The sequence below is a fragment of the Oryctolagus cuniculus genome, chromosome 7, assembly GCF_051225735.1.
Source record: "Oryctolagus cuniculus isolate XC-2025 breed Fujian yellow rabbit chromosome 7, ASM5122573v1, whole genome shotgun sequence".
In the NCBI taxonomy this organism is placed as follows: domain Eukaryota; kingdom Metazoa; phylum Chordata; class Mammalia; order Lagomorpha; family Leporidae; genus Oryctolagus; species Oryctolagus cuniculus.
Genome location: NC_142873.1, coordinates 134,099,073 through 134,113,429, shown reverse-complemented (window position 1 = coordinate 134,113,429; position 14,357 = coordinate 134,099,073). Strand labels below are relative to the sequence as shown.

At 50.2% G+C, this 14,357-nt stretch overlaps 1 protein-coding gene across 3 annotated transcripts in view; it reads right to left on the bottom strand.

Annotated features, from left to right (window-relative positions):
* Nucleotides 1-728: 728 nt before the first annotated feature.
* LOC138850673 (peptidyl-prolyl cis-trans isomerase E-like) overlaps nt 729-14,357 on the bottom strand; it is a 28,575-nt gene continuing 14,946 nt past the window's right edge. For all 3 annotated transcript variants that reach the window (XR_016211100.1, XM_070078724.2, XM_089300967.1), the window contains 2 exons: nt 1,552-1,694; nt 729-1,371 (listed from right to left, as the gene is read on the bottom strand). Coding sequence is in view for 2 of the 3 variants with exons in the window: in XM_070078724.2 (XP_069934825.1) it covers nt 1,303-1,371; nt 1,552-1,694 (212 nt within the window). In the remaining variant the exon portion in view is untranslated. The remainder of the gene's footprint in view (nt 1,372-1,551; nt 1,695-14,357) is intronic.

The window sequence follows — 14,357 nt, the reverse complement described above, 5'->3', positions numbered from 1 at the left end:
ATCTTAAATAAACAAACAAATGGGGGCCAGCACTGTGGTGTAGCAGGTAAAACTGCTGCCTATGGTGCCAGCATCCCACATGGGTGCCGGTTCAAGTCTTGGCTACTCCATTTCTGATCCAGCTCCCTGCGAATGTGCCTGGGAAAGCCGCAGAGGGTGACCCAAGTGCTTGGGCCTCTGTACCCGTGTGGGGGACTCAGAGGAAGCTCCTGGGTCCTGGTTTCGGATTGGCCCAGCTCCAGCCATTGCGGCCCTTTGGGAAGTGAACAAGCAGATGGAAGATCTTTCTCTCTGCCTTTAAAAAAAAAAAAAAGTGGACAGCAAGTTTGGGCCTCCCCACTCTGCTGTCCTAGGAGAGCCAACCCCTCCCAGCAGGCGCCCAAGGGCACCTGCTGTGTTTACCTCAAGGCTGGGCTTTTCCTAAAGGAGCTACACGGGGTGGTCTGGGAGGAGGCCTGGCCTCGCACCCTCACCTGTTCATGTGCTCAGGGGACACTGGAGGGCATCTTTCTGTTGAAAGCTTCTCTTACTGGGAGCCCTAAGCACCTTTTTTCCAGTGTTTTCCCACCTAAAATATCACGTGTGGCAGGGACACTTCTGAAAAAGGCAAGAAAAGAACAAAAGCAGCCATGATCCCACCACAAAGACAACCAGGCAAACTCCTTACACATCGGTCTTCACAAACGATACACAGATACTTGAAAGTTAGGAACACACTCTACGGACTGTTTGGTGATTTGTTTTTCAATTTATGATACGTGAGTACTTAGAAAATTTATCAAATATTCACTGGAAACGTGGTTTTCAGCAGCACTTCAGGCCTTGAGCCCCGCCTTGTCTTCTCCCTCACACAGCAGGTCTCAGTGCCTTCCCCAGAGGGTGGGCAGAGAGAAGCCCGCTTGAAGCCCACCTCCTCAGGGGAAAGGGCCGAAGCTGGGGCGCAGGAAGACACCACAGCCTGTGCCCTCAGCCACCTCTGAAGACACCTGGGGTCTGCCTGGGGACAGCAGTCTGAGGACGAGGATTTATTTTGGTGGAGAAAACCTCCAGGGTCCCCCCGGGCAGGTGGGGGTCGGGCCCTGGCAGTAAATGCCGGGCCTGTCCGTGATGGGGAGGGCGGTGCCTGCCTGGCTGCTCTGGCCCAGGCATGATGGGAAAGAGCCCAGAGAAGTCCATGTTGTGCCTGCAAGAGCTGACGCCGAGGAAGGGCTCTGGCCACGAACGCTGCTTCCGTGCTGGTCCCGGAGGCCGCAACTCCTTCCTGGGTGTGCAGAGCAAGGGCAGAGAGGGCGCCAGCTCAGCTCACGCAAACTCGCCACAATCCGCGATGATCACCTTCTGCTTGGGCTTCCCGTCCTTGCTGCCCTGGGCCTTGGGGGGCAGAACAGAGACCAGAAGTCAGAGGCGTGCAGGTGGAGAACGAAGTCTGGCTCGGGCACTCCCGCCCTGCTGCCCACTCCCAACCTGGAACCTTCCGCCTGGGGACAGGACTGCTGCAGGAAGCACACCCGGTCCACCCCTGCTGGCTTGGGCCTGTTCCCTGCCACCCACCTCAATCTGTCGCAAGACATCCAGACCGTCGGTCACCTCCCCAAACACCACATGCTTTCCATCCAGCCAGTCTGTCTTGTCACACGTCAGGAAGAACTGGGAGCCATTGGTGTTTGGGCCAGAGTTGGCCATAGAGAGCAGGCCTGGGGGAGGGAAGGAGCTCGTCAGCTCCCTCCACCCCAGCGCACATGGGTGCAGCCCGTATGCAGCCCCCCGCTGGGCAGGCTGGGACTGCAGGATGCACAGACCACGTGGACATGGCCACCTTGTCCTTCACTCAGTTGACCGTGATACAGGATGGGCAGGGTTGTTTCAATCACTTCACGCTGGTTTGCCCTTGCATGCATCCGTGCATGCCCCGTAAGTACCTGTTGTCTACTTTGTAACAGGGCCCCTGTTGAGCCCTGGGGACAAGGATCCCAGCCCTGGTGGAACTCAGTCTCGGGGACCAGTCATTCCAAAGATAAACAGAACTCAACGTTGGCTTAGCACCCAAAACCCAGTCTGTGTAATATACCATGTCAACAGAATAACGAACAAAACCCACATCTTATCATGAAAGATACAGAAAAAACCCTTGGCAAAATTCAGCACTTCTTCATCATGCAAGCACCCAGCTAGGGACAGAAGAGGAACTTCCTCGACCTGAGAAACGGCGCCTGCAGAAAACCCCAGGATGAAGCCCTGGATGCTGTCTCCCCCCCACCAACAGAATGCCACTGTCACTCAGCACTGCACTGGAGAGGCCAACCAGGCCACTTAGGAAAGCCGAAGGGAAGGAGGTCCAACTGGAGAGCTACATGGAGATACTGAGACAGCTCCATTTGCAGACGACATGATCCTGTGTACAGGAAATCCAAGGAGTCCACTAAAAAAACTATTGGCTGGCGCCACGGCTCACTAGGCTAATCCTCCGCCTGCGGTGCCGGTACACCGGGTTCTAGTCCCAGTCAGGGCGCCGGATTCTGTCCCGGTTGCTCCCCTTCCAGTCCAGCTCTCTGCTGTGGCCCGGGAGGGCAGTGGAGGATGGCCCAAGTGCTTGGGCCCTGCACCCGCATGGGAGACCAGGAGAAGCACCTGGCTCCTGGCTTCGGATTGGCGCAGCGCACCAGCTGTAGCAGCCATTTTGGGGGGGTGAATCAAAGGAAAGGAAGACCTTTCTCTCTGTCTCTGTCTCTCACTGTCTAACTCTACCTGTCAAAAAAAAAAAAAAAAAAAACTATTAAGAACTAATTAACAGGTTTCTGTAAGGTTGCAGGATATAAGATCAATATAAAACATCAATTATATCTCTATACATTAGCCATAAACCTGAAAATAAAAACAATTTCACTTATACTAGCATCAAAAATAATAAAATACATGGCAACAAATTTAAAAGATGTATAAAATTTACACTCTGAAAATCACAAAACATCATTGAAACACATTAAAGAATAGGTAAACAAAAGGCAAGATATCGTATGTTCATGCATTAGGAGACTCAATGTTGTTAAGAAGGCAATACTCCCAAATTGATCGAAGATTCAGTACAATCCTTACCAAAATCTCAGCTGGATATTTTACATGAATTGGCAACGTTTATCCCCAAATTTATATGGAAATATAAGAGAATCAGAATAGCAAAAACAATCTTAAAAGAAAGTTGGAGGACTAGCAGTTCCTAAATGCAGAACTTACTAAAAAGCTACAGAATTCAAGACTGTGGTAGTGGCATAGAATAGATACACAAGGTACTTCAAATGTTTGTGGGAAATGGAATTAAACGGCAAGTTTAGGGGGAAATGGGTTAAGCTACTGCTTGGGATATCCATATCTCATTACCAGAATGCCTGGGTTCAAGTCCTGTCTCTGCTTCTGATCCAGTTTCTGTAACACACTAGGAGGCAGCAGCTGATGACCTCAGTGTTGCAGTTGCTGCCACCCACGTGGGAGACCTAGGCTTTGGCCGGAGCCAGTCCTGGCTTTGGCTGTTGTAGGTATTTGACAGTGAATCAGCCGATGGAAGATTTCTCTGTTTCCATTTCCCCCTCTCTGTCACTCTGCCTTTCAAATAACTTTTTAAAACAACTTTATTTTGGTGGAAGAAAATTTTGAAATCCATGCACATTTTTTCATAATGTACATTTTCTATAACTTTCTGAAGACTCCTCATATGCACAGACTTCAAACATTTTTGCACCAAAATAGGCTGATTTTTTTCTTTAAATAGATTTATTTATTTATTTGAAAGTCAAAGTTACAGAGAGAGGGAGTGATACAGAGAGAGATTTTCCACCCACTGGTTTTATCCCCAGATGACTACAATGGCCAGAGCTGGGCCAGGCTTCAGCCAGGAACCAGGAGCTACTTCTGGGTCTCCCACATCGGAACAGGAGCCCAAATACTTGGGCCATCTTCAACGGCTTTTCCCAGGAGCATTGGTGGGAGCTGGAGTAGAAGTGGAGCAGTTGGGACAGGAACTGGCACCCATTTGGGATGCCCGCATCAAAGGTGGCCGCCCAAAGCTGATCTCTTAATTCCATTTTCCCACGAACTTTTTGAAGTCCCTCAAACAGCTCAATAGCTGGAGTGTGGTTTGTAACCCCAGGGGTCATGTACCAGAAGCGTGGTCCTCAGTGTGGTGGTGCTGGGGTGGCACACTCTTGGTGGAAGGTAATTAGGTCCTCAGGGTGCTGCTTCAGAAGGGATCGATGCTGGCCTCGCTGCTAGAGGCTCCCTGGAGAGTTAAGACAGCTCCTGCCCGAACCCTCTCTGCACCTGCTTCCCGTCTCGCCATGTGCTCCCACCAGGATGTCATCTTCCACGAGGCTCTTCCCAGGGGCCAAACGGGGCCACCTGATTGTGGAACTCCAGCAAATTCCAAAACTGTGAGCTAAACACTCCTTTTTATTATACAGTGCCCGGCCTCAAGTACTGTGTTATAGCAACAGAAAACAGACTAATACAAATGGAGGAGAATTTACAATCCAGAAATAGCCCAGTCACCTCGGGTGCCAAGACGAACAGGAAAATAGCAGTGCTGGGACTGCTGGATTCCCACGTGCCAGGGAATGAGACTGGCCTCTTCCCTCACACGCTACACAAAAACTAACCCCAAAGGAATCCAAGAGCAGGAATGAGAGCTGAAACCACAGACTTCCTAGGGAGTACAGGAGGAAATCCAGGACCAGGACCAGAAGTGCAAGTGACAAGACACAAAAGTAGTAACTGAATTTCCCCAAAATTAAAATATTTTCTAAAGGACATCACAAAAGTGAAAATAGAACCCACAGAGTTAGAGAAAATATGTGCAGATCATCTGATAAAGGACCTGTGTCTTCTTAACAATAAAAAGATAAATGACCCAATTAAAAATGGGTAAAGGATCTGAACATTTTTCCAGAGATTTACAAATGACCAAGAAGCACATGAAGAGGTGCTCAACAGCTTAGCCTTCAGGGAATCCCCAACCCAAACCTCAGTACACTAGCAATGCACAACATGGGGACGGGCATAACCGAATAGACAATAACCAGGGTTGGTAGGAATGTGGATAAACTGGAAACCTCACACATTCCTGATGGGAATGCAGAGAACAGTCTGGCAGCTCCTCAAGCTGTGAAGAGTTATCATATCACCCAGCAATCCCAATTTCCAGGCACACATTCAAGAGAAAAACACACATCCCCAGAGCCGGTGCTGTGGCACAGCAGGTAAAGCTGTCACCTGCAGTGCCAGCATCCCATATGGGCGCCAGCTCGAGTCCCGGCTGATCTCCTTGCTAATGCACCAGGGAAAGCAACAGAAAGTGGTCCAAGGGCTTGGGCCCCTGCATTCATGTGGGAGACCCAGAAAAAGCCCCTGGCTCCTGGCATCAGACTGAACCAGTTCCAGCTGTTGTGGCCACTCGAGGAGTGAACCAGCAGATGGAAGATGTCTCTCTTTTCCCCTACCCCTCAGCCCTGTATCTCCCTCTCTGTGAACTCTGCCTTTCAAATAAATAAATTTTTTTTTTTTTTGACAGGTAGAGTTATAGACAGTGAGAGAGAGACACAGAGAAAGGTCTTCCTTCCATTGGTTCACTTCCCAAATGGCTGCTACGGCCGGCGCTACGTCAGCCTGAAGCCAGGAGCCAGATGCTTCTTCCGGGTCTCCCATGTGGGTGCAGGAGCCCAAGCGCTTGGGCCATCCTCCACTGCCTTCCCAGGCCTCAGCAGAGAGCTGGACTGGAAGAGAAGCAACCGGGACTAGAACCCGGCACCCATATGGGATGCTGGCGCCACAGGCGGATTAGCCAAGTGAGCCATGGCGCCAGCCCCTCAAATAAATAAATTAAAAAAAAAAAAAAAAAAAAAAAAAAAAAACATCTGGGGCCAGTGCTGTGGCATAGCGGGTAAAGCCGCTGCCTGCAGTGCCGGCATCCCATATGGGTGCTGGCTTGAGTCCAGGCTGCTCCACTTCTGATCCAGCTCTCTGCTGTGGCCTAGGAAAGCAGTAGAAGATGGCCCAAGTGTTTGGGCCCCTGCACCCACATGGGAGACCCTGAAAAACCTCCTGGCCACTGGCTTCAGATTGGCGCAGCTCCAGCTGTTGTAGCCAATTGGGGATTGAACCAGCGTATGGAAGACCTCTCTCTCTTTGCCTCTGTCTCTCCTTCTCTCTCTGTGTAACTCCTTCAAATAAATAAATAAATCTTTTTTTTTAAAGTCTGCACAAAAATATATACAAGGATGTTCAGAGCAGCATTATTCTTTTAATATTTATTTATTTGAAAGGCAGAGTTGGAGAGAGAGAGAGAGAGAGAGAGAGAGGTTCCATTGCTGGTTCACCCCCCAAATGGCAGCAATGGCTGGTGCTGCACAGATCCTAAGCCAGGAGCCAGGAGCTTCTTCCGGGTCTCCCACGCGGGTGCAGGGGCCCAAGCACTTGGGCCCTCCTCCACTGCTTTCCCAGGCCACAGCAGAGAGCTGGACTGGAAATTGAGCAGCCAGGACTCAAACTGGTGCCCATATAGGATGCTGGCACTGTAAGAGGCAGCTTTACCTGCTACGCCACAGTGCCAGCCCCAAGTAGCATTATTATTAATAGTCAAAAAGGAGAAATCACCCATAAACTCACCACCAAGTTACGTGTGGCTAAACAAGTTGAAGCATATTTATGCAGAATATTATCTGGCAATTAAAAGGAATGAAGAACTGATACGTGCTACCTCACGAAGGCCATATGAAAACATGTGCTCCTCATTCACTCTTTCAAACAAAATAAAAAATGTTTTAAAGATTTATTTATTTATTTGAGAGGCACAGTTAGAGAGAGAGGGAGAGACAGAAAGGTCTTCCATCTACTGACCCACCCTCCCAAATGGCCACAAAGGCTGGAGGTAGGCCAATGCAAATCCAGGAGCCAGGAGCTTCTTCCTGGTTTCCCACACAGGTGCAGGGGTCCAGACACCTGGGCCATCCTCCACTACCTTCTGTGCCATCAGCAGGGAGCTGGATCAGAAGAGCACCAGGACACGAACTGCCACTGCAGGTGGAGGCTCGACCCACTGCGCCATAGCACCAATCCTTGCAATAAAAACCTTTAAAAACAAAAACACCATTATGCCTACATATTGTGATTCCATGTCTACGGAACGTCTAGAATAGGCAAATCCACAGAGACAGAAAGGAGACAAGTGTTTATTTAGGGCTGGGCAACAACGTAGCAGGTTTTTGGGGTGATGAAAATGTTCTAAAATTATTTGTGGTGATGGTTGCCCAACATTGAGAAGGCATTTTACAAAACCATTTAAATGTATACTTTAGCTCGGGACCCTGCACCCATGTAGGAGACCCAGAAGACCTTGGCTCCTGGCTTTGGATTGGCACAGCTCCATCCAGCCGTTGCAGCCCACTGGGGAGTGAAGCAGCGGATGGAAGAGCTCTCTCTCTGCCTCTCCTTGTCTCTCTGTGAAACTCTTTCAGGTAAATAAATAAGTAAATCTAAAAAATCATATATTTGAAAAGTTACACATTAAAAAAAAGTATACTTTAAATAGGTGCATGGATGGTATGGAAACAGTATTCCAAAATGGCTGTGAAGATAACTGTACTACAACACGGCAAAAACACTGACACAGATCAGTACACAGAACAGCAGCGCAGGGCCGTCACCCGGGCATGTGTGTGACACAGTAGTATCACGGGAGGTCTTCCAGAGGAGGTGAGATTTGAATCTAAAAATAAAAGGCCTGCCTGGGGTTGGTGGGGGCCCTCAGGGGGGTATAGCAGGAGAAGCCCAGATCCCCATAGCTGGGATTCTAGACTGTGGGCGGTGTCACGGACCAGACCTGCCCATCAACATCAGTCTTAAATATCTGAATATTCAAACAGTTCCTGTGCATTTCCTGTGTGCTACATGCTACTCCAGAATACCGTGGTGATGGAGACAGACTAGGACAGCCTGTGTGAGGCTGACACTCCAGGAAAAGGGGGGAAAGTCTGTAACACGACTTCAGGGAGTAAGCAGATGGAGGGAAACGCAGCCAAGGAAAAACCAGAGTGAGGTGGCAGGAAAGGCTGTTTTAGAAAGGGCAGGTCAGGGCAGACCTCCTGGGCCAGGTTACAAATGGGTGGCATCTGAAAAAAGTGAGGGGCGAACCACTTGGTCACTGAAGGCAGGCCACTCGGGAGAGGGAGCAGCACTGTCAACAGCCCTGAGGCAGGTGTGAGCACAGTGTCAGCACAGAGCCAGGCCAGACCCCAGGTTGGCTCAGCACTGCAGGGCTGGGTCCAAGGTGGGCGCAGGCACGGGAGGGTTGCCAGCCAGGATGCTGTGGCCAGATTCATGCTTGAGAACGAGTGTCTGACTTCCCAAGATTAGACCAGCTGGGAGAAGCGGCGAGCTGGAAGCACAGAGAACAGCTAGGAGGGCCTGGTACCGTGGTGAAAGTGGCTGGGCCAGGGGACAGCTTGAACACAGATGTGACAGGGGGACAAGGTCACAGGAGCGAGTCAAGGATGAGCCCTAAGTTGGGACCAAGAGCGGAGTAGATGGCGGTGCCATTTACTCAAACAGGGGAGTGGGGGAAAATCAGTATGTGGCAGAAGAGAAGCTGTTTTGGCCACAGTGAGTCTGGGGCGCCCATGGGACATTTGGTGAAGATGACAGGTGGGCACCTGGGCAGCGCTCCGAAAGTCAGGGAGCAGCAAGCGTGGAAACTGTGTGGACAAGCTTAACTTAGAGGTCCCATTGGAAGTCCTTAGGTAAGACGTGACTGCCTGGGCTGTCAATGGGGCAATACTGCCCCCTAGGGGCTCTCTGGGAACTTCAGGCACGTTTTCGGCTAAGAGCAGGATGCTGCTGGCACGGCTGGGATAGGTTGGGTCCTCCAACATCCCACCTACTGGACAATTACTCTCAATCTTCCTGGACTTTCAAATGCCCTGACAAACATTCACACAAGGATGAGAAAACTCCATTATAATGATCTGAGCCTAGAACTGAACTCAGTTTTCCAAATAAATTCAATGGATTATTTTGTTACTCTGAATTGTTCCAGAAATAAACTGAGGGACCACTTAATTGCTTTAAGATTTTACTTATTTGAAAGAGTTACAGAGAGAGGTAGAGAAAAAGAGGTCTTCCATCCACTGTTCCAATCCTCAAATGGCTGCAATAGCTGGAGTTGAGCCAATCTGAAGCCAGGAGCCAGGAGCTTCTTCCGTGTCTCCCATGTGGTTGCAGGGGCCCAAGGACATGGGCCATCCTCTGCTGCTTTCCCAGGCACATTAGCAGGGAGCTGGGTAAGAAGTGGAGCAGCTGGGACTTGAACCAGTGCCTGTATGGGAGGCCAGCACTATAGGTCGGGGGTTTAACCCATTGCGCCACAGTGCTGGCCCCCATTTAATTGCTTTCTGTTCAGAATTTTACCAAGAGATTTTTTTTAAAAAGATTTATTTATTTATTTATTTGAAAGTCAGAGTTACACAGAGGGAGGGAGGGAGGGGGTCTTCTATCTGCTGGTTCACTCCCCAGTTGGCACCAATGGCCGGAGCTACACTGATCCAAAGCCAGGAGACAGGAGCTTCTTCCGGGTCTCCCATGTGGGTGCAGGGGTCCAAGGACATGGGCCATCTTCTGCTGCTTTCCCAGGCCATAGCAGAGAGCTGGATTGGAAGTGGAACAGCCAGGACTCGAACTGGTGCCCATATGGGATGCCAGCACTGGGGCCGGCAGCTTTACCCACTATGCCACAGCACTGGTCCCACCAAGAGATTTTTAGAAAATCATGTTGCTGTGATTCTGCCAACACCATATACCTATACCAGTGCGCATTACCAACTCTTGCTCTGAGCAGAAAGGTTTAAATATTTTAGACACTTAAATGCTTAAATAGCTTATATATGCAGTTGTGTCCAGACATTTAAATACAGGAATATGTTTTTCAATATTTCAAGGATACACACACACACACCCCGGTATACATATTGGTTGGGAAGCCTGCACCCCATATCAGAGAGCCTGGGTTCAAGTCTCAGCTCCTGCTCCTAGCTTCCTGCTGATGTGCACCCTGGCAGGTTTCTGAACTGACATGGGAGACCTAGATCGAGTTCCTAGCTCTTGGCTTCAACCCACAGCAATGTAGACATCTGGGGAGTAAACCAACAGATGGGAGTTCTCTCTTCAGCTCTCAAGTAAGTAATGTAGGATCTACTAGCTAGGACTTTTCATCTCAGCAGAGATTAGTATTAGATTAGTATTAGCCCTAAGAGGCGGGTACAGGGCTAAGGACCACTGAAGTAAATGGGGGAAATGGATATGGCAGACAGACCCAGGCTGAGCCCTGGGTCCTCTGATAATTTAGAGGCTGGGATTTGAACCCAGGAGTCAGGAGGGCAGAGGGCAAGCAGGGGAGCAGGGTGTTCTGTCGGCCACATGAACAGGTAGCAAGAACATGATGCAGCCTCCAACACTGCTGCAAGGTGAGAAAAAGGATGGGACTTGTGGCCAGCGCCGAGTAGGGGCTCAGCCTACAACTGTGGCGTTGGTATCCATATGGGTGCCAGTTCATGTCCCGTCTGCTCCTCTTCCAATCCAGCTCTATGCTGTGACCTGGGAAAGTACTGGAAGATGGCCCAAGTGCTTGGGCCCCTGCACCCATGTGGGAGACCCCAAGGAAGCTCCTGACTCCTGGGTTCAAATCAGCCCAGCTCTGCCCATTGCAGCCATTTGGGGAGTGAACTGGGGAATGGGAGACTTCTCTGTCTCTCCCTCTGTAACTCCATTTCTCAAAAAAGGGATGGGATTTGCCTCTGGCAAGCTGGACAATGCTGGCATCTGTGATGAGAGGGGAAGGGGTAGGAGTAGGGGTGTGGGTGGCGGTGCGGGAGAAAGTCTCTCTGAAGGGGCTGAGGAAACAAGCAGTGAGTCTACATAATTGTTTTTCTAAAATTTGAAAATTGTTTTATATTGAGCATTTCAAGAAAGAAAATTACAATGATTTTAAAATGCAATCCCTGGATTCAATAAATATCCCTTACAACCATACCTCATCAATATCTACAAATATACACAGATAGCTTAAGAATAAGTAAATAACTAGATAAACTACAAACCTCAAACCTCAAGGATGGGGAGCAAGCATCATCATGTCTAACACCCCCCACACACACCTTTTCTGGGAGGGAGGAAGTGATCAAGCCCATCCTCAAATGCCTATAGCAGCTGGGACTGGCCCAGGGCCACTCCAAAATGGGAACACAATCTGGGGCTCCCCGGAGGGTGGTAAGAACCAAATGACTTGAGCGATCCCTGCCACCTTCCAGGGTTTGCATCAACCAGAAGCTGGAGCAGGCAATCAAACCCAGACTCTCCAACGTGGGACACAGGCTTCCTACCTGCTAAGTTAAACGTCTGCTCCGGCCAGCGTTTAACAAACAGGATTCATGTTTGTTTCTAACACATACACATCCCCTAGAAAAACTAGACTCCCGATGCTAACAATCTGAAACTGTGACCTTTGTTATCTCTTAAATAATCAGGACCCTTGGGCCCGCATCCCATATGCGCACTGGTTAGAGACCAGGCTGCTCCACATCCCATCCAGCTCCCTGCTAATGCACCTGCGAAACCCTCGGAATATGGCCCAAGTGTTTGGGCCCCTGCACCCCCCTGGGAGACCAAGCAGCAGCTCCTGGCTTTGGCCTGGTCCAGCCGTGGCCATTGTGGCCATTTGGGGGAGTGAACGAGCGGACAGATGATCTGTCTTTCCACCTAGCTCTGTAATTCTCCACTTCAAGTAAATAAATCTTAAAATAGAAAATCAATCGGGACGCCCGATCAGAAGCTTCCGGTGCTTGTGCTCCTTTGGTGCAGCCATTCAGGTGAGGGTCAGAACGCTTGTTCGCCACGGCAGACGCTATGCGAGCAGCAGGTGAGGGCAGGCACTGTGATGCAGCGGGAGAAGCCACCACTTGGAACACTTGCATCCCATACCAGAGTGCCTAGGACAGACTCCCCGCCCCACTTCAAATCCCCACCCTGGGAGGCAAGGACAGCTCACATGGGAGACCCAGATGGAGTTCCTGACTCCTGGCTGTGGCTTTGCCCAGGTCTGGCTGTTGTGGTCATTTTAAGAGTGAACCAGTGATCTCCTTTTCTCTCATTCTGCCTTTCCAATAAAAATAAATTTTCAGCACACACACACACAAAGCAGCAGGTCACTTTCTGTACAAACTCTGAGCCATCAAGAGGGAACCAATTGGGACTCCTTATACGAGCAATTAAACACATTAAGTCTAAGCCAAGGACAGGTTGTTGTCAGAGTTAAGCTGCTGCTTAGACACTGGCATTTCCTATTAAAGCGCTGGTGCAAGTCCTGGCCGCTCCACTTTCCATCCAGTTACCCACTAATATGCCTGGTAAACAATGAAGGATGGCCCAAGTTCTTGGGCCCCTGGCTAGGGCCTGGCCCAGACCCAGCTGTTACAGCCATTTGGGAAGTGAACTAGTGGATGGAAGATCTGTCTCTCCCTTTCTCTGTCACTCTATCTTTAAGATAAACAAATTTTTTACAAAAAAAAGCCTTAGCTTATGGTGTTGTAGGTTAAGCTTCCACCTGAGGTGCTGGCATCCCATATGGAGACCAGTTCTAGTCCCATCTGCTCCACTTCCAATCCAGCTCCCTGCTACTATGCCAGGGAAAGAAGTGGAAGATGGACCAAGTCCTTGAGTCCCTGCACCCCTGTAAGAGACCCAGAAGAAATTCCTGGCTCCTGGCTTTGGCCTGGCCCAACCTCAGCTGTTGAGACCATTTAGGGAGTGAACCACTAGATGGAAGACCTCTCTTTCTGCAACTCTGCCTCTCAAATAAATAAATCTTTAAAAAATTAAAAAAAAAAAAATCCTTAGCCAGCATTACAAACACAAAGCATTTAGAGTAAATGTATGAATATAAGCCCAAGTGGCTTTTTGTCTTATTTCTGAAACAAAGCGAGGGTTCCAACGGGGCCACTGTAAGCTGGGGGGCACAGGACGATCTGCTGACCCCTCTTCCCCAAGTGCCCTCTGAGGCTGTGGGATCTGGCTTGATCTTAGGAAGACCTCATGTGTTTGCGGGCAGACTCCATGTGCTTCACAAACAGGATGCCTTTGCCAAGCAGGAGCCCTGGGGCCCCACTGACGCTCAGATGTTCATTTCACTGGGGTTGGTCCACTACGAAGAGTCCTCCTGGACAAGACCAACGCCTTCCAACAGCACCCTGTAGTCTCAGGAAACTTGTGGGGTTCAATCTGACAAGAGGGTGGTGTCTGTGTGGCCCAAGCCACCATTCTTCCTTGGTGTTTTGGTGCAGGCAAGATGGCCAAGAAGCTGGACAAAAAGCAGCTTTGTTAAAAATGGAGTGACAAAGGTGGCGGCGGCGGCAGAGGCCCGTGGGGGTGAGGGAGTTTACCTTGTAAAGGTGGAAGAGCTGCAGCCTGGGTGCAGATGGGATGGGGGGGGGGGGGAGGGAGGGAAGGAAGGAGGGTGGGGGGAAATAGGGAGGAGCAGGAGAGGGAGGCGGGCAGTGTCAGCCACAGGAGGCTCCCACGGCCACAGGAAGGAAGGAGGGGAGGACAGCTGGCTCCTGAGGGCTGCTTGGGCAGAGTCGATCAGGCCAGAGGAAGACAAAACGGTTGTGATCGTTTCTATAAACAACGGAGAGCATCAGCTGAGCGAGAACATGCAGGGTGGCCCGGAGGGCTGAGTGAGGAACAGGTGCGCCTTCTGTCCAGAAGGGGCAAGAATCACCTGTGGCAATCTGGGAGGACCGCTGGCCACTGCCCAAGGCGCCCTTGAGACCCAAGCTGGCCAGCTTGAAGGGGCCCAGGTGCACACTAGCTCAAGAAGGCTGGGCGCCACGGCAAGAGTAAGGAAGCACCAAAGAGGCATGGGGTGTGAGGGGGACAGACAGGAAAGCCTGGGTGCAGGGGGCAGAGGGAGTAAACACGAGGGCGACCCGGGACCCACGCCGGTCTTGGGAACCTCTGAAAGGACTGCACGGTGTGGATCAGGTAATAACATTCTATCAGTTATTAAGATAATCGAAAATGAATCTTGATGTGAATGGAAGGGGAGAGGGAGTGGGAAAGGGGAGGGTTGTGGGTGGGAGGGACGGTATGGGGGGGGGGAAGCCATTGTAACCCATGAGTCGTACTTTGGAAATTTATATTCATTAAATAAAAGATAAAAAAAAAATTCTATCAGTGCTCACTCTGGGATTTTGAGAACTCTGCTGTGTTAGTATTAGAAGTGCCCGTTCGCAGGAAACACTCCCTGAAGTAGTTAGGGGAGAAGGTGC